Source organism: Salvelinus fontinalis, chromosome 17, assembly GCF_029448725.1.
Source record: "Salvelinus fontinalis isolate EN_2023a chromosome 17, ASM2944872v1, whole genome shotgun sequence".
NCBI classification, from domain to species: domain Eukaryota; kingdom Metazoa; phylum Chordata; class Actinopteri; order Salmoniformes; family Salmonidae; genus Salvelinus; species Salvelinus fontinalis.
In genome coordinates, this window is record NC_074681.1 from 27374913 (window position 1) to 27397447 (window position 22535).

At 42.5% G+C, this 22535-nt stretch overlaps 2 protein-coding genes across 2 annotated transcripts; both read left to right on the forward strand.

The window, feature by feature from the left end:
- The first annotated feature begins 893 nt into the window (after positions 1-893).
- On the forward strand, positions 894-15620 carry LOC129814088 (tyrosine-protein kinase Lyn-like). Its single transcript, XM_055866872.1, has 13 exons — positions 894-2444; positions 5435-5571; positions 5737-5791; positions 5957-6062; positions 6244-6342; positions 6512-6615; positions 6747-6896; positions 7125-7277; positions 8906-9088; positions 9253-9329; positions 11926-12079; positions 14166-14297; positions 14719-15620. The coding sequence occupies exons 2-13, from the start codon at positions 5440-5442 to the stop codon at positions 14919-14921; spliced, it is 1548 nt and encodes a 515-aa protein (XP_055722847.1). The 5' UTR covers positions 894-2444; positions 5435-5439; the 3' UTR covers positions 14922-15620.
- Positions 15621-15983: 363 nt separating this feature from the next.
- LOC129814093 (uroporphyrinogen decarboxylase-like) lies at positions 15984-22243 on the forward strand. The gene is made up of 10 exons (XM_055866877.1): positions 15984-16169; positions 16761-16873; positions 17027-17106; positions 17199-17261; positions 17495-17692; positions 17867-18028; positions 18739-18873; positions 19432-19532; positions 19781-19847; positions 20525-22243. Exons 1-10 carry the CDS (start codon positions 16147-16149, stop codon positions 20684-20686), a joined length of 1104 nt encoding a protein of 367 aa, XP_055722852.1. The 5' UTR covers positions 15984-16146; the 3' UTR covers positions 20687-22243.
- The last annotated feature ends 292 nt before the right edge of the window (positions 22244-22535 follow it).

Genomic DNA, 22535 nt, shown 5'->3' on the forward strand with positions numbered 1-22535 from the left:
TTATCCAGAACAATTTACAATTAGTGCATTCATCTTAAGATAGCTAGATGAGGCAACACATAAAAATTGCATCAAGTACATTTTCCCTCAAAGTATTTAACAGCATAGTCAGTGCTTGGAAAATATGACATGGTCATCAGGCTTCAGAAAATAGACAGTCAGCTGAGTGAGGACCTGCTGAAGTTGGCCTCAGTGATGCTTGGGTCCACATATGCGACTCTTTCTCTCTTAGTGAGCTCAGCACCTGCTGGGCAGGCACCCTGCATCACAGCAGTGACCAGACCTGCTGTTTGCAGCCCGGCCAACAGTTAAGCCCTATTGATTCTGCTTCAGTTGAGCTGATAGCTATTATGATATCTCTGTCACACTGACACCCAAGCCTCCCACTGGGCATAGACGTCAATTCAACATCTAGTCCACGTTGGTTCAACGTAATTTAATTGAAATGACGTGGAAATAACGTTGATTCAACCAGTATGTCCTCAGTGGGCTGGGCCTGCCTTTCCCGAAGAAGAGTGCATGTGTCACGCTCGCTATCCTCAAACTCCCTGTCATAAATCGACCAAGGCGCAGCGTGCATGTAGTTCCACATCTTTTAATGAAAGTGAAACAACCAAAAAACAAACAGGTAAACAACAAAGAACGTGACGCAACCGAGGTGCACACAAACGGAAAATAATTACCCACAAAACACAGGTGGGAAAAGGCTAACTAAGTATGGTTCTCAATCAGAGACAACAATAGACAGCTGCCTCTGATTGAGAACCACACCCGGCCAAAAACATAGAAATAGAACATCATAGAACATAGACTGCCCAAGGTGCGGACTCCGGCCGCAAAACCTGAACCTATAGGGGAGGGTCTGGGTGGGCATTTCTCCGCGGTGGCCGCTCTGGCGAGGGACGTAGACCCCGGACTGAGGACCCTCGTAGCGGGCCCTCTGGCAGCTCCGGGCAGGAGGGCGACTCTGGCAGCTCCGGGCAGGAGCCCTGGCTCTGGGAGCAGGCACAGGACTCACCGGGCTGGGGAGACATCCAGGAGGCCTCTTCCTTGGCCGAGGCACCGGATACACTGGGCCGTGGAGGCGCACTGGCGGTCTCGAGCGCAGAGCTGGCCCCACCCGTTCTGCTTCCACCCGGCAAATGCGGGACGCTGGCACCGAGCACACCGGCGTGTGAATGCTCCGCCTCGACACCGTGAGCATCACCCCATAGCACGGGGCCTGACCAGTCCCATGCTCGCCACGGTAAGCATGGGGAGTTGGCTCAGGTCTCCAACCTGACTGTGCCACACTCCCCGTGTGCCGCCCCACAAAAATGTTTTGGAGCTGCCTCTAGGGCTTCAGTGACCGGGTCTTGTCCTCTACCATTCTCTCCTCCCCGGTCCAACTCTTCCTCCAGGTTGGCGCACGCTGCTTGGTCTTCTTGTGGTGGGTAATTCTGTCACGCTCGCTATCCCCAAACTCCCTGTCATAAATCGACCAAGGCGCAGCGTGCATGTAGTTCCACATCTTTTAATGAAAGTGAAACAACCAAAAAACAAACAGGTAAACAGCAAAGAACGTGACGCAACCGAGGTGCACACAAACACACACGGAAAATAATTACCCACAAAACACAGGTGGGAAAAGGCTACCTAAGTATGGTTCTCAATCAGAGACAACGATAGAAAGCTGCCTCTGATTGAGAACCACACCCGGCCAAACACATAGAAATAGAAAATCATAGAACATAGAACATAGACTGCCCACCCAAATCACACCCTGACCAAACCAAAATAGAGACATAAAACGCTCTCTACGGTCAGGGCGTGACAGCATGCGTATCTAAGCAGACAATAAAAATCACATATCACACTATCATGTTATACAGACAGCTATTATATTATACAGTATGTCTTATGATAATATTGGCCCCTGCAGAATTGCAAGAGACACATGGCCACATCCTTATTTCTAGTATCTTTTTGGGAAATAAATATCTTGTTTTGGCTGACTTTTCATCATACTGCTTCTCACTAATAACAACACACAGGCAGTAGTTCCACAATGTCCCTTCTGTCCACCTCATAAATTGTAGTGCCTCTGACTTTATAAAATAAATAACCCAATGTAAGGTAAAAGGTATGTAGTAAATATATGACTTTGACCTCAAATTACCTGTGTAATTAGCATGATGTTTGAAGGTGTTGGACTTTCAAATGTGTTCAGTTGTGCGCTATTATGCAAATACTTTGGACGAATGAACATTGTACCAGGAAGTTACAGTAAAAAAAAAAATCCCGACAATTTAGCATATGAAGTTCCTCATTCTGTTCGGTGAATGTAACAGTCTATGACAGTCCAGTCTCGGCTCTAATGAAGAGCAAGATATACGAAATTTGTGGATTACAACAATTTTTCTTTATTTGGCTAAAACGCATCTATACCTAGTGACATTTGACAGGTAAGTCTAGCCTATATTATGGCATTGCACCTCTATTCTATAGCCTAGCTGTCTTTTAAAGTTATCAGTAGTTTTTTTTAAATCAAGCATGACTTCATTTTTATTTCTATAGACATTAGGCTAGTCCGTTTATTTGGCAAAATAGTCCACATTTTCTCTTTTAAAAAATCGGGATACGATCCACAGTTTAGGGCGCAAGTTTAAATTGTTCTGAAACCTTTGTCTAAAGAAATTGGTGTGTGTACAAACTTGGCGTAGCCTATATTTTCAATTTGGGATGTTTTAAGAGTGGACATATTATTACCCCAAAGTATGTGTTTTAAATAAATCATTTCAACTGTAGACTGCACTATGCAGCTAGTCTCGTAAACCTGATCCTAGTAGCGTTGATACATTGCGCGAGGCAACCAGTCTGCGGTGGGAGACTTCTATGCGATAGGTTCCTATCACCACCCCGCTCACACTTCACAATGGTGTGATGGACATTCCTGACGTGTGCACGCCCACATGGGCTGTGCCCTCTAAAGTGTATGAGACATGGTCTAAGTGTATTTTTATGTATTCAACATTACTAAATGGAATTGCATTTTCTGTATTGTTTAACCAACTTAACTCCTAAAGAAAATGGAATATTCCTTGACCTAAATAACACCAGACAGAAATACATGCAGATAGGGTTTCTCGCTTGTCTGACAAAAGACAGTGGCTGGTCAAATGAGGAAGTGTACAGAAGCCACAGTAGCACATAGCCTCTGTATTTGTCTTCTTCTAAGTTGTCTGCAGCCGTTTCCTGGCTGTCATATAAATAACCAAGCAAGATCAGCCTCAACACTTGTGACAGCCAGAGCCTGAGACCCAAAGGACCCAACAGGGTTGGGTTTGTTTTTCAGCATTTGATAGAGAGCACTAGAGGAGTTGAATGTGTTCTTTTTATGACAGATATCTTGCTTAATGGTCTAATGCATTGTCCATATCATCCAACAACAGTGCATTAGTACAAACAAATGCTATGGTTCACAATCAGACATCCATTATATAAATGCAACAAGTAAAGTGTTGGTCCCATGTTTCATGAGCTGAAATAAAAGATCCTAGAAATGTTCCACATGCACAAAAAGCTTATTTCTCTCAACCCAGACAAACATGTAACCACGCCAGCCCAGGACCTCCCGATCCGGCTTCTTCACCTGCGGTATAGTCTGAGGGGGTGCTGAGGAGTATTTCTGTCTGTAATAAAGCTCTTTTGTGTGGAAAAACTCATTCTTATTGACTGGGCCTGGCTCCCAAGTGGGTGGGCCTTAGCCCTCCCAGGCCCACACATGGCTGTGTCCTTGCCGAGTCATGTGAAATCCATAGATTAGGGCCAAATGAGTTTATTTAAATGTACTGATTTCCTTCTATGAATTGTAACTCAATTGTTGCATGTTGCATTTATATTTTTGTTCAGTATAGTTTCTGATCTGGTTTCCATTTGGGGTAAATTAAATACAAGACTAGGACAAATGAATGGTGTGCCTTTAAGCTGTTAGTTGGCCAGAAAGAAAAACTGATCAATATTTTTTTAGGGATCCAAAGTTTGAGGAAAAAGTAAAGGAAGAAAAATACCTCACACTCTGATCAAATCAATTTTAATTTTGACTGGAATAGATAATAACAAATTAATGTTTTCCCTCCCTCAGTTTTAGTGACACACTGGTTTAAGATCAAACAATAGGCCTATTGTGTTAATTAGATTATTTTGTAGCTCTTGATATAAGACGATATCTGTAACTTATAACTGAAATCATTGGAGAATTCTCCTGGATACTGAGCATTGGAGTGTCTTTGGAGTGAGTAAATGTGTTTTGACACAGGAAATCATGTGTTGCCCCTGGTATCAGTGAACCAGCTGTACAACCCTGTTTCCTGCCGGTAATAGCAAACCGCCGCTTGTATCGTATGTCTATTCTATTAATGTACTGTACATAACAAAACATGTACAGATCTAAGATTTTTACCTTCACAGTATTGTTGTTATACTCAACCACTGCTGCTCCAAACTCCACGCACATGTGTGTGTGTGTGTGTGTGTGTGTGTGTGTGTGTGTGTGTGTGTGTGTGTGTGTGTGTGTGTGTGTGTGTGTGTGTGTGTGTGTGAGAGAAAGAGTGAGTGAGTGAGTGAGTGAAAGATACTGATTTGCAACCACTGCTGGTTGTATATATACAATAACCCACTCTCTTCTATTTTGAGATGTAATTTAATTTTCAATCCCTGCTGAATCAAGTGGTGTTGTAGTGTAGTACAGTGAAGACCTCAACTCCCCTGAGCTTTCATGTCTAACTGATCCCAGCTGTTGAGACAGAAAGAGCCTAACTCAAATATCCATAGTTAGTTCCTACAGGCTTGTTGCTCAGATATGTGTACATGGTCTGAATATGAAACCCTTTTTCATTTCCAAGCCTAACAAATCAGGACTTAACAGGACTTGACAATGTACAAACACTGTTAATGTTTGTGAATATATAAATGTTAAATTAGCGAGTGAGGTTTGATCTGTGTTAGGTTGTAGTGCTGTTAATGTTAAGGCAAATAAATAGGTCTATATTTATAGTGTATTGACACAGTTGAATCCTGATCAGTGCACTTTGATTAATTATCAACTCTATTGTGCACTGTCATTATGACATAGAACCAAGCCATTACATTTATCAGGACTTCTCAGCTACTGTATGTATTAACAAGTCATTTGTGTTTATGAGCAGTGCTCATGTGTACAGTAGGTCTCACACACACAGCCACACTGTCAATGTTTATCTATGTTTGATATTAGTGTCTTGATAATCATCTGGGTTACGTTTCTCGACACTCATTCCTTCATGGCCGTTTTGTTGGAATATTGAAATCATGAATAGCAAGCTTTGCTCAAAATTCTATGTGCCATCTGTGGTTTTAACCAATGGAAAAGACGAGGTCAATACATTAAAGTTAACTTCTGTGTCTTTTCCAACAGACAACATGGGTTGTAAAAAATCCAAGCTAAATGACGGTCTGAATGGAGGTGTGCTTGATGGCAAGAACCAACGGCCAGTACGTCCTGACCAAACTGTATATGTGAGAGATCCCACCTCCAGTAAACCAAATGCTACAGTAAGTAGTACTGTCAGGGGAAACAGTATTTCTTTTGTAGTGATTATTCTTGTAGTGATTATCATTTGATCCAAACTACTGTTCATAGATTAGCACAATGAAACCATGACAACATTTGAAAAACTACTGTTCAGAGTAGTGATTTGAAATCATCTTTTGATACAGAGTAACTCACCTCCTGGAGGTCTCCTGCCTGGTCAGGTATTCATGAAAATGGAAGGTATGCTTGTTTTATTTCTTTATTGCACATTATTACAGTAATATTTGATGCAGAGCAAATATTGTATGGTGGTTCCATTTCTTCTGCAGTGCATTGTGCAGTGCATTATTCCAATACTATTTGATTGCAGACAAATGTTCCCACTGTCCCTCTTATCTCACACAGAGCAATCTGAGTCTGGTAAAATAGTTATTGCACTATACCCATATGATGCAAAACACAAAGATGATTTGGGATTCAAGAAGGGGGAAAGGCTTAAGGTTCTTGAAGAGTAAGTGCCTGTTCTCCATATTTGAGTGTGTTGGATTTTATACATAAACCAATCCAATGTAGGACTAAGAGGAATTTTGTTTGTTCAAGCATTTTATAAAAAGATAATAGTGTCATCATTGAATAGGTATATTCTTGTTGTGCCCCTTTATTGACATCATATGTATCAAAACTGTTTTCAGGCATGGTGAATGGTGGAAGGCTAAGTCTCTGACCTCTAAGAAAGAAGGGTTCATACCCTCCAATTATGTTGCTGAGGCCAATACCATGGAGACAGAGGAGTGAGTGTCGTCATCACAATTACTTTTACACATTTCTCTCAGAGCCAACAAGGTTTTCTATTCACTTTTAATAGATGCACATTCTGTAGCTGTTATTTTTCGTTCATTTCAGGTGAAGAGTGGATTTTTAATTTGTGTCACTATAGTATTGTTTTTCTGTTCTGTGTAGATGGTTTTTTAAGGAAATTACAAGGAAGGACGCAGAGAGACAACTTTTGGCGCCTGCTAACAAAGCAGGATCTTACCTCATTCGTGAGAGTGAGACATCAAAGGGTAAGGACCCACTGGAGAAACTCACTGGAGAAAGTCTTTCTAATGAAAATAGATGGTGCATGAATCACTCTATTGTATTTGGATGTCTGAATATATGAGTATAATTGTGATCGTTTTTTTCTCTTTATCAGGAAGTTATTCCATGTCTATCAGAGATGTGGATGCCCAAGGGACGGACACTGTGAAACATTATAAGATCCGCATGCTGGATAACGGAGGCTTCTACATCTCTCCTAAGATCACATTCCCTGATATTGGCAGCATGATAAATCATTATCACAGTGAGTACCACTGTATTTGAGCCCACCTGTAATATTACACCAACTTAAACATCTTGCTTGGTTACTCTTCTCTTTGACCATTTATGACCTTAAACTTTTCTTGGCTTCTTTCAAATGTAAACTTTCAACTTCTCTATTCACTAAAAGTAAATAAAGAATATCTTGTCTGAAGAATATAGTAATGTCACTCTGCTATGTCTCAACATTGGTTTGTTGTGTGCTTGTCAGAACAATCGGATGGTCTCTGTCGAAAGCTGGAGAAGCTGTGTGATAAACCCAAAGCTCAGAAGCCATGGGACAAAGATGCCTGGGAGATCTCCAAGGAGTCCATCAAGATGGTGAAGAAACTAGGAGCAGGACAATTTGGTGAAGTGTGGATGGGTGAGTCAACGAAAGATGCTCCCTGTCTGTTGGAGGAGTGTGTTGTGTGTGTGAGTGTACAGCAGTGGTTCCCAACCTTTTTTGGTTACTGTATCGCCAACTGAATTTTGCTCTGCCTGGAGCACCCCTGAAGTACCCCTTCATGTACATTTTATCAGTAGGCCTATGGTCTCATGAGTCTTCCTAAGTACCCCCTGTGGATAGGCCAAGTACCCCCAGGGGTCCTAGTACCCCTGGTTAGGAACCACGGTTGTACAGTATGTGACTGTGTGTCATTTCACCAAGAACATAGTAGTGGTGATTATCAGATATCCCAAATTAGTAAGTCATCTTTATTGTAATGTAAGTGGATGCATGAGTCATGGAAGGCCTTTGGTCAGAATTCTCCATTGTTTTTGAATATTATCACTTTATTGTGGTGTAATTGTATCAGGGGTAGGGCGGTTGAGACAGACAGACAGACAGTCAAATGTTGATCCTACTGTCTCTATGAGATTGTGAGCAGCCTTAGAGAGTGGAGGGATGGGACTGGTACAAGGAACTGTTGGCGCTGTTATCAGAGGCATCTGTAGAGGAAATGTGAGTATGTCTGACTTCGAATTTGCATTGGATTTTGTTATTATTCAAGTCCTCCCTTCACGCACCTCAGCCTTGATGAATTGCAGGAAGTTGTCATCTTTGCAAATATCCAAATGGACTGTGGGGCTCCTGTACGGCGCTCAAGATGTTTCCTTTGTTTTCTCTGAACTCATTGGCTTTAAGGGCTTTTCCTATGGCACAGTGAGCCAGCCAGATGGAGCCGTCGACAGTCCTGTTTCCTCTCATTCACCTCCTTGCATTTGTTATGTCTCTGTAGAGTTTAGTCCCCTCTTCTCTATAAATACGAGGAATTAAGAGGCTTAGATTAGGATGAAGTTCAGGGCTTGTTCACCTAGCACAGTGGAAACAATACAATTGTTGGAGACTTATGTGATAAAGAAATGCTATTCTGGACAGAGGGTTCAAAATGCTCAAACTTGTACTGAAACTCCACTTGTTAATCAGTAATATATCCAGAGAAACTCCCTAGCTTGTATTTTATTATGTACATCCCAAATAGCACCCTATTCCCTACATAGTGCACTACTTTTGACCAAAGCTCTATGGGCCCTGGTCAGAAGTAATACACTATATTGGGAATATGCTGTCATTTGGGACGCACACTTAGAGTTATTGTTTTGAATCAATGGTCTCTCTAGCAGTTCTATCATCATTCCCCTGAGGCATCTTACAGTTGATGTTTGTTCAGAGGGCAGTGAAGCTGAAACATGAAAATGTATCTGTCTCAAGGCTCCTGCTGTCTACTTTTAGCTCTCTCAAACAAACAGTTTTTTTCTGAACTGTTACAGCTTAATTCCTTTGTTCTATTTATTGAGTATGAACTACGCTTCACTACTCTATGTCACTGCCATTGGTTCCCTTGTTACTTAATCGTGTGAAACTGCATGCAATCACTGTCACCTGTTTATGTGAAATCTTCCAATCAAAATGTCATTCAAATAAAAAGACAAAAAAATACAGTAGGTAGCCCTAGAGATCAGAAGACATTTTTAAATACTTCATACTGTGTAAACCCCTCCTTGTTACAGCGTTCTACAACAACACGACCAAGGTGGCAGTGAAGACGCTGAAGCCAGGCACCATGTCAGCTGAGGCCTTCATTGAGGAGGCTAACCTGATGAAGACCCTGCAACACGACAGACTGGTGCGCCTCTACGCCGTCGTCACCAAGGTCGAGCCTATCTACATCATCACAGAGTACATGTCCAACGGTAACACACACTTCAAGTCCAATTCCTAATCATTTTGCCGACATGTTTTCATCAATACACACCATTTGATGTTACATAAGTTATATAAGTGTTCTGTATGTCACCTTTGCACATTTTCATTGGTTTGGTTTCTATTCCTACATTTTGTTTCTTTCCTTTTTTAGGTAGCCTCTTAGATTTCCTAAAAAGTGAGGTAGGCTGCAAAGTTCAGCTACCTAAGCTCATCGATTTCTCTGCACAGGTAATTCATGTTCTTCTTACATCTCTATATGTCACAAGGATTAAGATTATTGCTCAACTTTACAGACATTTCCACTTAAGAAATAGATGATGATGTCAGTTTTTCCATTGGTAAACCAGAAAGAGGAATAGCAACTAAATACTATTTTGTGACACACTTTCCAAATGAGTTGCAACCAACTAAGAACATAGAAGTGACAAGTGAAGACCATCCAGTGGTGCCTCACACGCCTATTAAAGTATGAGTCTCATGGAAGTATAAGAAATGATGATTCATAAGGTACCATTGATAACATGCCTCCCCAAAGAAGTAAACTACCTAAAAAAGGTCACACATTTTGAAAGGAAAATACCTCATTCCATGTAGGTCAGTACACTTGAGATACTGATTAGTTCAATAGAAATTCCTAATCAGGTCTTTGTGGATTGACTGAGAGGTGTGGTCAGTTCTGGCTTGGGAAAACTGCATCTAGCCACAGTTGCACAACGTGTGAGACAAAGTGAAAGAGGATGCAGTTGGGGAAATGAAACAATTGTCTGATTACCAGATCAACCCTTTCCCAGAATGGACTCAGCCAGCTCACTTAAACCTGTTGAGTAATAACCAAGTCAAATATTTGTTAGCTAATTCAATTCTACCAAGAGGTAAAATACAAACATTACCTACACTATGTATACAAAAGTATGTGGACACCCCTTCAAATGAGTGGATTCGGCTATTTCAGCCACACCAGTTGCTGACAGGTGTATAAAATTGAGCACACAGCCATGCAATCTCCATAGACAAACATTGGCAGTAGAATGGCCTTACTGAAGAGCTCAGAGACTTTCAACATGGCACCGTCATAGGATGCCACCTTTCCAACAAGTTAGTTCATCAAAATTCTGCCCTGCTAGAGCTGCCTCGGTCAACTGTAAGTGCTGTTATTGCGAAGTGGAAATGTCTAGGAGCAACAACGGCTCAGCCGCGAAGTGGTAGGCCACACAAGCTCACAGAACGGGACCACAGAGTGCTGAAGTTTGTAGCGTGTAAAAATCACCTGTCCTCGGTTGTAACACTCACTACCGAGTTCCAAACTGCCACTGGAAGCAACATCAGCACAATAACTGTTCGTCGGGAGCTTCATGAAATAGGTTTCTATGGCCAAGCAGCCGCACACAAGCCTAAGATCACCATATGCAATGCCTAGCGTCGGCTGGTGTGTTGTATAGCTCACCGCTATTGGACTCTGGATCAGTGGAAATGTGTTCTCTGGAGTGCTGAATCACGCTTCACCATCTGGCAGATTCTGTATGAATCTGAGTTTAGCGGATGCCATGAGAACGCTACCTCCCCACATGCATAGTGCCAGCTGTAAAGTTTGATGGAGGAGGAATAATGGTCTGGGACTGTTTTTCATGGTTCGGGCTAGGCCCCTTTGTTCCAGTGAAGGGAAATCTTAATGATACAGCATACAATGACAATCTAGACGATTTTGTGCTACCGGCTATGTGGCAACAGTTTGGGGAAGGTCCTTTCCTGTTTCAGCATGACAATGCAGACATGCGCAAAGCGAGGTCCATACAGAAATGTTTTGTTGAGATCTGTGTGGAAGAACTTGACTGGCCTGCACAGAGCCCTGATCTCAACCCCATCGAACACCTTTGGGATGAATTGGAACGCTGACTGTGAGCCAGGCCTAATCGCCCAACATCAGTGCCCAACTTCACTAATGCTCTTGTGGCTTAATGGAAGCAAGTCCCCGCAGAAATGTTCCAACATCTAGCGGAAAGCCTTCCCAGAAGATTGGAGAATGTTAAAGAAAAAATTAAAACCATTATTTAACTAGGAAAGTCAGTTAATAAGAACAAATTATTATTTACAATGGTGGTCTACCAAAAGGCAAAAAGCCTCTTGTGGGGACAGGGATACATTTTTGTATTTATTTTTTAAACATAGGACAAAACACACATCACGACAAGAGAGACACCACAACACTACATAAAGCGAGACCTAAGACAACAACATAGCATGGCAGCAACACATGAAAACACAGCATGGTAGCAACACAACATGGCAGCAGCACAACATGGTAGCAGCACAAAACATGGTAGAAACATTATTGGGCAGAGACAACAGCACAAATGGCAAGAAGGTAGAGATAACAATACATTACGCGAAGCAGCCACAACAGTCAGTAAGAGTGTCCATGATTGAAGAGATGGAGATAAAACGGTCCAGTTTGAGTGTTTTTTTCAGCTCGTGCCAGTCACTAGCTGCAGCGAACTGAAAAGAGGAGCGACCCAGGGATGTGTGCTTTGGGGAACTTTAAGAGAATGTGACTGGCAGAACGGGGAATGAGATGTTCGACGAGCAGGTGTCCAAAGACTTTTGGTCATGTGGTGCATGTTGTGCAGCATTGCACATTTGCCATACTGCATTTTTTTCAGAAGAGAAGTCTAGTTATTAAGCATTTTCAGTGCTGTTTTATGGGAACAAAACGACACAAGTCAGAGTCGTAAAGTTTTACTGATTTGGGTCGAATGCTGAACTGAGTTTCATTTCAGATAGATAGGTACTTTATTAATCCCTGAGGGGAACTTTCATCATTTTTCAGATTGCAGAGGGAATGGCTTACATTGAGAAGAAGAACTACATCCACCGTGACCTGAGAACAGCCAATGTCCTGGTGTCTGAGAGTTTGCTGTGTAAAATAGCTGACTTTGGCCTTGCTAGAGTTATAGAAGATGACCAGTACACAGCCAGAGAGGGTGAGCCTTCCATATTTGCATGCTAGAATTAGTTAGTACAATATTAATACTGTACTTTGGCCATACTGTTATACATATGTGTGATTCATGTGATAATATTCATAACTGTAATGTTCGTCGTCGCAATGAGAAGGATCGGACCAAAGCGCAGCGTGGTAAGTGCTCATGATTATTTATTTAAACTGAACACTGAGACAAAATAATAAAATGGAACACAAAACCGTTCTGTCTGGTGCAGACACAAAACAGAAAACTACCCACAAAACACAGGTGGGAAAAAGCTGCCTAAGTATGAATCTCAATCAGAGACAACGATAGACAGCTGCCTCTGATTGAGAACCACACCCGGCCAAACACAAAGAAATACAAAATATAGAAAATGAACATAGAATGCCCACCCAAATCACACCCTGACCAAACCAAAATAGAGACATAAAAAGCTCTCTACGGTCAGGGCGTGACAGTACATCCCCCCAAAGGTGCGGACTCTGGCCGCAAAACCTGAACCTATAGGGGAGGGTCTGGGTGGGCATTTCTCCGCGGTGGCGACTCTGGTGCGGGACATAGACCCCGCTCCACCTCTGGCTTGGCCCACTTGGGTGGCGCCTCTAGAGCGGGGACCCTCGCCGCCGACCCCGGACTGGGGACCCTCGTAGCGGGCCCCGGACTGGGGACCCTTGTTGGGAGCTCCGGACTGGAGGGCGACGCTGGAGGCGCCGGACTGGAGGGTCCGGACTGGAGGGCGTCGCTGGAGGGTCCGGACTGGAGGAAGACTCTGGAGGGAGGAGACACAGAGACAGCTTGGTGCGTGGAGCTGCCACAGGGCCCACCAGGCTGGGGAGACCTACAGGAGGCCTGGTGCGTAGAGGAGGCACCGGATGAACCTGGCTGTGGGGTGCACTGGAGCCCTGGTGCGCACCCTTGGCACCACTCCTCCAGGCTGAATGTCCACTTTAGCCCGGCCCCTCCAGAGTGCAGGCACAGGTCGAAACGGGCTGTGGGGGAGCACTGGAGATCTGGTGCTTACCACTCGCACCTCTCCATTTGGCTCAATGCCCACTTTAGGGCGGAGCGCAGGCATAGGACGACCTGAACGTTTCCAGAGCCCCGGAGACACAGTACGCAGGGCCGGCGCAGGATACCCTGGGCCGAAACGGCGCACCGGAGACAAGCGCGCTGAGCTGGCACAATCCGCCCTGGCTGGATGCCCACTCTCGCATTGCACTTGGGGGGGGGGGGCTGGCATATAGCGCTCCGGACTATGAGTGCGCACTGGAGACACCGTGCGCTTTACCGCATAACACGGTACCTGACCAGTAGCACGCTGCTTCCGGTAAGCACGGGGAGTTGGCTCAGGTTTATCGCCTGACTCCGCCAATCTCCCCGTGTGCCCCCCCAAAACATGTTTTGGGGCTGCCTCTCGTGCCTGCTGCGCTGCCTTGCCTCATATCGCCGCCTCTCAGCTTTAGCTGCCTCCAGTTCTTCTTTCGGGCGGCGATATTACCCAGCCTGTCTCCAGGGTCCCTGTCCGTCCAATATCTCCTCCCATGTCCAGGAGTCCTGAACCCTCTGCTCCTCCATACCACGCTGCTTGGTCCGCTTGTGGTGGGTAGTTCTGTAACTACTGTTAATCAGTTCTGTGACTGATTAATCATGCATCGTGAGTTTTTCCCAAAACGATTTGTCTAGTGTCGCATCTTTGGCTGAGCACGACAGTATAGAGAAATTCCCTGTTGCTCTCTAGAGTTATTACAGTAGTGTAATTGTGTATATTTTGTAAGATCGTATCTGTAGAGACCAGTACTGTTGAGGGACATGATGTTGATGTTTATCTAAGGGACTTGGATCAGGCTTTGCATAGTGTGTTTGTTTTTTGTTATGCCAATGAGGAAGTAGAGGTACATTTCAGCAATGTAAACATGCTAGAAGCAAACTGGTTATCATTGCATATTGGTTTGTACAAGAATGCTTCTGTCAGCAGTCCAAACATGTACTAGTGTATATAATTGTACCTTGGTTGGTTGGTTAGGCAGATAAGTGTCAAACTATTCCGTCCTCTGAATATGTGATTGTTTGCCCATTACAGGTGCAAAGTTTCCCATCAAGTGGACAGCACCAGAGGCCATCAACTATGGCTCCTTCACTATCAAATCAGACATGTGGTCCTTTGGAGTCCTCCTGTATGAAATCATTACCTATGGAAAAATACCGTACCCAGGTAATTACATGCAACCGTATACACATAAACACACACAATACTTTCATATTTAAGACTAGCTACTCAAGCCTGATTTCCCCACGATATGCTGCCAAATATAGAGCTTGAATGAACGAAATAATAGGCGTTAACATATATTTATCGCCATCTGCTGGTTAATGACAGATATTGCATGAGATCGTTGAGGGGTATTCTCCAGAGAAGGACCCAGTATTTGGTTTGATGGTATTTATTGTGATGCGTCAGGAAATACCAAATACCTGCTGACTTTATTTGTATTTTTTCCGCTATTGATCAACCATTTTCCCCACAGAAAATAGAATTGTTCATATTTGCTTTTTTCAATTTGGGTCGACCTGCATTTCAGAGTATCTGCTTCGCCTCACTTCTGAATCTTTCTGTTTCCTTTTTCCTTTTCAAGGGATGAGTAATGGTGAGGTGATGACTTCCGTGCAGAGAGGTTATAGAATGCCCCGCCCTGAGAACTGTCCCAACGAGCTCTATGACATCATGACCAGCTGTTGGAAGAGCAAGCCAGATGACAGGCCTACATTTGACTACATCCAGAGTGTCCTAGATGACTTTTACACCGCCACAGAGGGCCAGTACCAACAGCAGCCCTAGGAAGTCAATGTTTGAGTCCCAATAGGGCTCTGGCCAAAAGTAGTGCACTATGTAGGGGATAGGGTGTCATTTGGGATGTACATACATCTGCCAATGTGCATACATCTGCCAATGTGCTAGTTTCATTATGAAATAGTCAATCCACCAGCAACAATATCAGCTATTCAGCGGAAGTAGATATTGTCGGACAAGTTGACTGCTTGTTTATTTGTTAAGCAAGCTAAAGATGAATCTATGAATTCAACTTCATATTGAAGTATAGACCTGCTTGTGCATTTCAGCATTTCACGGAAAATGATCGAATAACAAATGGCTTACTGTTGACTGACTCTGATCAAACCTGTAGAATAATTATCACATTGAACAGCACAAAATAGACATTCTACCACATATTTATTATCACTTTAGCCATATCTGTTTGCCATGTTGAATTCAAGCATACATTTTACCAGTACAGATGCTTACCTTTTCATCTATTACATTTCTATTTTTCTTTATATTTCAAGGTACATTGATTTATTTTAGGAGCTGGTCTTTTGGGTTATTTTCTGAATTACGAAAATAATGAGACTAATGATTTATTTCATGTATATTTGTTGTATTTTAGTTTTATTTGCAATGAGATATTGATGTGTGACATCACGTGTTTGTGATTGTATTAACCTGAATAAATGCAAATGATAAGTATCAATAAAAATACTTATTTGCAGATATTTCATAATTTTGGCCCATAATAAGTCATTTGAAAAGTGTCATCAGCATTAGAAAGTTATATTATATACTATCTATGCCAGAAAAATAAGTATTTATCTTCAGACAAGACAAGTGGCGTTCCATGTCCTCTTTTTGTACTAGCGCTTTTCAGTTAATTCACTTCTCCATGCGATGTGAGATCTGATTTAAAATCAGATCATTTGAGTCAGTGAATTAACTTACAAAACATGAAAAATATCAATCAAAAGATGTTATAAACGGACAACTACCGATATCACAGTGCGCAACATTCAATATTCGGGGATCGCGAGGCAAAAAGTTGAAACGTAACCATAGTGGTCACGTGACTTTCTAAAGATGGCCGCGCCCTGTAATCGAGGGGTGTGACATAATTTTAGTTGTACAACATTCTGGATGACAGTTAAGAAGCAGACAGCATTGTGCCACTGACATCTAGGACAAGTAAACATCATTTCTACACTTTCTCAACCATTGTATCATCTGTCCCATCATGGAAAATGACGATCTAATACTGTACGTATATTCTGTATACCTAGATACTCTAAAGCAAGCAATTGTTAGCCGACTAGCTAGCTTACCATTTAGCTTGTATAGAATAATATACATTTTATTCGTAGCGTTACAAAACACTGAACCATTAGCTATCTATCTATTACGTCGACATTCAAGTGCATGCAGTGTTGTTTGTGTTCTTCTAATGCTTGATTGTAGCTAGCTAGTTCTTTTTTTAATTGTGTGCTAAGAAGCTAGCTAGTTAACTGCTAACAGCTGACTGAGGCACTAAAGGAACACGATGAAGACTTGCAGCATGTCACATTGAAGTATTGTCAGGGGTTAGGCTTGGTACATAAAGCATTTGTGACAGTGTCACTATGAAGTTGCATGAGAAAGAGAGAACCTGCATAATTTCATTCAACCGTTTCACAATGTGCAGCTGAGAACAGAGAGGGGGGACTTATCTTTTTCGATCACATGCTCCTACAGCACGCTATAGTGGGTGGCCAACACGATAACTAGGATAAGGGGAGGAGTAGGCCTTGCCTCTGATAAGAATATGACCTCATATGGTCTCATTCCATCTTTGACATGATATTTCGTTTTTAGCCCCAAAGACTTCCCTAAGTTGAAGAATGATGCATTCCTCCGTGCATGCCAAGGCCAGGAGACCAACCATGTTCCTGTGTGGTGTATGAGACAGGCTGGACGCTACCTGCCAGGTGGGCCTCACTACACCCTCATATTCTCTTCATTGACATAAGAGACTAACATTAACAAGCACTAGGCTAAATCAAATATGAGTAAGTTGTTATTGTTTGACTGGACCCATCCATCTTTTAATGAGTTGCTGGTATTGACATGTCTGTTTGTAGAGTTCCGTGAGTTCAGAGCTGGGAAGGACTTCTTTGAAACGTGTCGGTCACCTGCAGCCTGCTGTGAACTCACTCTCCAGGTAGCTAAGCAGTACAGGTATAAAACGATCTACAAAACATCTTAGCCTTGATTGATAACATTCACCTATTTTTTGTTGTTGTCTTCTCACAGCCATTGAGACGTTTCCCATTTGATGCTGCCATCATCTTCTCAGATATCCTGGTTATCCCACAGGTAAAAAATAGTCCTTGTCTGACAAATATTTTTATTTGCCATTACTTTACTCAATTCAGTTACAAGTGTTCTTCCTCCTCTCTACATACTAGATAAAGAGATGACATGAGGTACAGTAAGAAGGTCATCTCTTTGTGTAGTATGTGCAGAGGAGGAAATACATAACTCAGATACAGTATGAGGAATGGAACTGCCCAATGAATGTCTGGGTTTATGTGTGCTCCTGCTACCAGGCCATGGGTATGGATGTCCAGATGGTGGCAGGAAAGGGCCCTACGTTCCCAGAGCCCCTAAAGGAGCCAGAAGACCTGCTGCTCCTGCAGCACAAGGTGGACGTCAACAAGGAGCTGGGCTATGTCTTCAAGGCCATCACATTGACACGCCACAAACTGGATGGCAAGGTCCCTCTGATCGGCTTCACTGGTGCCCCGGTGAGATGGCACACACACACACATACACACACACACAGAGAGAGACAACACTTTTCAATAAAGAATCTATTGGTTGCTTCAATAGTCAGAAGAAGAAAATGTGTTGTATTTTGGTTTTCTTAGACTAGTGGCTTCGGTAAAGTGGCCCATATCATCATCTGTTTCCCCCTGTAGTGGACCCTAATGGCCTATATGATTGAGGGGGGAGGCTCAACAACCCACTCCAAGGCTAAGCGCTGGCTGTACCGCCACCCTGAGGCCAGCCACAAGCTGCTAAAGATGCTGACTGATGTCATCGTAGAGTACTTGCTGGGACAGGTGGCTGCTGGGGCACAGGTAAGCTAGGCATCATGGGAGATTGAGTTCCAGCTGTATCTTACTACAGCTTATCCTCAGGTGCACTGCTAGCTCAGAGTTCTTGCACATGGGAAAATTATCAGGTGAATAGAAGGTAGATCATTTTATTTACAACACTTAAAGTTATACAAAAGACATACACTGAGTGTACCAAACATTATGAACACCTTCCTATTGCGTTGAACCCCCCAGCCTCAGTTCGTCAGGGCATGGACTCTACAAGGTGTTGAAAGCGTTCCACATGGATGCTGGCCCATGTTGACTCCAATGCTTCCCACAGTTGTGTCAAGTTGGCTGGATGTCCTTTGGGTGGTGGACCATTCTTGATACACACGGGAAGCTGTTGAGTGTGAAAAACCCAGCAGCGTTGCAGTTTTCAAACCGGTGCACCTGGCACCTACTACCATACCCCGTTCAAAGGCAGTCAAATTGTTTGTCTTGGCCATTCACCCTCGGAATGGCACACAAGCCATGTCTGTCGTCTCAAGACTAAAAAGTCCTTCTTTGACCTGTCTCCTCTTCATCTAGACTGATTGAAGTGGATATAACAAGTGACATCAAAAGGGATCATAGCTTTCACCTGGATTCACCTGGTCAGTCTGTGTCATGGAAAAATCAGGTGTTCCAAATGCTTTGTACACTCAGTGTAGTGCTACGTAGATACATCCCCCATCCCTGTGTTTCCCCAGGCCTTGCAGGTGTTTGAGTCCCATGCTGGCTGTCTGGGCCCAGTGGAGTTCCAGGAGTTCTCCCTGCCCTACCTCCGAGACATCGCCCGTAAGGTCAAAGACCAGCTGAAGGAGTCAGGCCAGGATGTCCCCATGGTGAGCCCACACAGACTGTCATTCACAAAACAACACAGACCTCCTTTTTGTGGATTTTATGTCACTAGATTTTCAAGACAAGCTTTTGTTTATCATCTTCTACGTTGTCCTTATAAAAGGCTTGCCTTTATTGCAGTGAGATATGTTGGCCAGTGTGATGTGATATTTCACCATTAGATGGCACTATACGGTCAAAGATTTTTCTCTACAGACATCATCTTGAATAGTCAGAAATACATTAGAGGTTTTTTTTATGCCTTGAATCATTATATAGCATGTCATAGGTCTCATAATCAGCAGTGTAGTGGTGGGTAAATGCAAGTTAACACAGTTCACCCAACTTTTTATTGCCCAACAGTTAACCCACTTTTTGCCGAAAAACGCATTGAAACAGTTACCTTTTTTTTCACGCCGACCTGAAGCCTTTTTTTTCTGTACATCACTGCTCATAATTAAATATTTCACAATTGTTTTGTAATTTTAGTTTTTCACGGGTGTGTCTTTTAAGTTCCCTGGACCATTCTGTAACCCCCCTGTGTCCTGTATGTTCTGTTCCAGATTGTGTTTGCCAAGGACGGCCACTATGGTCTGGAGGACCTCTCTCAGTCCCACTATGAGGTTGTTGGTTTGGATTGGACCATCGATCCACGCTCAGCACGGTAATGGACATGAACCCTTTTCACAGAAAGCAATTTATGAATAATTCCCAGAGAGTTAGCTTCCTAGACAGTCAATGGCCGAGCCAACGTTTGCAAAAGACGTTTTGTGTCATATGTTTAAATTGTATTGGAATCACTCTTATAAAATTTTATCCTGTCAACAATAAAAATGGGGATGCCTGGCTTTGTCCACTGAACACCTTGTAAATGAACTCTTCCTAATGAGCTTATTGTCTCTGTGATTTCAGAGAACGGACGGGAGGAAAGGTTAGTCTCCAGGGGAACATGGACCCCTGTGCACTCTATGCCCCCAAGGTAAGCACTGGGTTTTTTCTGGATCAAAATGGGGCGGGCGTGGCCAATGGTGCAGTCGCCAACTGAACATTTAAGAGCCGCCCTCTTTGCCGCAGAGACAAACTTTTTGCTGTTTTAAAGCTAATTTCCTGCCTTTTTATACATTTTGCCATGGGGTGAAGAGAACATTTTACAGTTTTAAAGCAAATTTCCTGCAATTATACACGTCTTGCCATGACTAATGCTGTGTTCTTACGCTATATGAGTGACTCAAAATCAATGGGGGCCCCATGACAAAAATACTCCTGAATGCATCATTTTTTTGAATTCTTGATTCTCCCTGACTGTCTAGTTTTTTGTTTTGGAGATTGTTTGTTCTCAAAGATGATCTTATTTAAAAAATATATAAGTCCAATATCTTTTCTACATACTTCATATCTGGTTTTAGTCGTTTAAGTTTACACTGAAAACGTCCGAAAATTATTTTATTATATTATTTTAAAAATAAATCTATAATATTGACAATAGAAAACACATGGTACAGAGAGATGTTTGAGTACAAAGGTACTGTACAGTACAAGCACATGACCCAGCAACTGTTGTGTTCTTGAACCAGGCACTTGTTAACCCCAAAACTGCTGCTCTTACTTATACGGCACACTTTCAAAAGTCATGCTCATTTGTCTTTGTTTCTGCAGGAGCGTATATCGGAGATAGTGAAGAAGATGCTGGAAGGCTTTGGGACCAGAGGGTACATAGCCAACCTGGGCCACGGGCTGTACCCTGACATGGACCCAGAGAATGTGGCTGCCTTTGTAGAAGCTGTCCACACTCACTCTCGCCACCTCAACCTCAAGTAACTCCCCCGTCACCTGGCAACATTGACCACAGTCATCATACTAGCAGAGAGCAGCACCCAAAGAACTAAGCAACATTGCATTGGATTATAGAGACAATGTATCATGTATTCACAGAAAACCAATCTACCAACAGGTCTTATCAAGTATGTTATCCCAGGACAAATCCAGACTTACGCTACTAATTTTTTGTCCATTAAAATAACATCATATTGATCAGAAATACAGTGTAGACATTGTTAATGCTGTAAATGACTAATGTAGCTGGAAACGGCAGATTTTTAATGGAATATCTACATAGGCGTATAGAGGCCCATTATCAGCAACCATCACTACGTTGTGTTAGCTAATACAAGTTTCCGGGATGCTGGCCTTCTAGGCAGAGTTCCTCTGTCCAGTGTCTGTGTTCTTTTGCCCATCTTAATCTTTTATTTTTATTGGCCAGTCTGAGATATGGCTTTTTCTTTGCAACTCTGCCTAGAAGGCCAGCATCCCGGATTCGCCTCTTTACTGTTGACGTTGAGACTGGTGTTTTGCAGGTACTATTTAATGAAGCTGACAGTTGAGGACTTGTGAAGTGTCTGTTTCTTAAACTAGACACTCTAATGTACTTGTCCTCTTGCTCACTTTTGCACCGGGGCCTCCCACTCCTCTTTCTATTCTGGTTAGAGCCAGTTTGTTCTATTCTGTGAAGGGAGTAGTACACAGTGTTGTACGAGATCTTCAGTTTCTTGGCAATTTCTCGCATGGAATAGCCTTCATTTCTCAGAACAAGAATAGACTGACGAGTTTCAGAAGAAAGGTCTTTGTTTCTGGCCATTTTGAGCCTGTAATCAAACACACAAATTCTTCTGATGCTCCAGATCCTCAACTAGTCTAAAGAAGGCCAGTTTTATTGCTTCTTTAATCAGAACAACAGTTTTCAGCTGTGCTAACATCATTTCAAAGGGGTTTTATAATGATCAATTAGCCTTTTTAAAATGATAAAATGGATTAGCTAACACGTTGTGCCATTGGAACACAGGAGTGATGGTTGCATGTAGATATTCCATTAAAAACCTGCAGTTTCCAGCTACAATAGTCATTTACAACATTAACAATGTCTACACTGTATTACTGATCAATTTGATGTTATTTTAATTGGCAAAAAATGTGCTTTCAAAAACAAGGACATTCAAGTGACCCTAAACTTTTGAACGGTAGTGTATGTGATTTTTCTTTTGTAAATAATATTTTGGTTATATTCTATAGATAATCATTGGACAAAAGAAAGACATTGAAGTAGTGCACGACCTTGTAATATTTCCTATGTGTACCTCTGCTCCGTTTTTTCATCAGGTAGTTCATCTTACAACAACATGAAGGGTTTAATGTGATTATCTTGAAAGGTTGTGTGTTGGTCTCATGGAAAACACTGTTGTTTGACTGTGACATGTACTAAAGCATAAGCACTAGTGTTTATTTCCCTGTTTATTTTTATTCAGTCAAATTTAAGAATGATTGTGTTTGGAATTGGACCTGTATTTGAAATGAGATCGAATAAATTATATATTGGATTTATATTGGTTGTTTTTGCCTTGGTAAAGCCTTCATTCAGGACTGTTGGTTCAGCTTGTTGTGCTCCATAGATTTTGACCTCTGCAGTTCACCAAAGCTCTCAAGGGAAGCTCCCAATTTGAGATGAATTAGCAATCCTATGTCCACACGTTTACCACTATACCACTGGTGCTTGAGATTATCAGGGGAAACTCTTAAATTACAAATGAGATGTACAGTCGTGGCCAAAAGTTTTGAGAATGACACAAATATAAATTCACAAGTCTGCTGCCTCAGTTTGTATGATGGCAATTTG

Coding starts and splice junctions, on each gene's coding strand:
- LOC129814088 (XM_055866872.1), top strand. CDS start 5,440: ATGGGTTGTAAAAAATCCAAGCTAAATGACGGTCTGAATGGAGGTGTG. Junction 6,063..6,243: donor AGGCTTAAGGTTCTTGAAGA/GTAAGTGCCTGT, acceptor AACTGTTTTCAG/GCATGGTGAATGGTGGAAGG. Junction 6,897..7,124: donor CATGATAAATCATTATCACA/GTGAGTACCACT, acceptor TGTGCTTGTCAG/AACAATCGGATGGTCTCTGT.
- LOC129814093 (XM_055866877.1), top strand. CDS start 16,147: ATGGAAAATGACGATCTAATACT. Junction 17,107..17,198: donor GCTGTGAACTCACTCTCCAG/GTAGCTAAGCAG, acceptor GTCTTCTCACAG/CCATTGAGACGTTTCCCATT. Junction 19,848..20,524: donor GTGCACTCTATGCCCCCAAG/GTAAGCACTGGG, acceptor TTGTTTCTGCAG/GAGCGTATATCGGAGATAGT.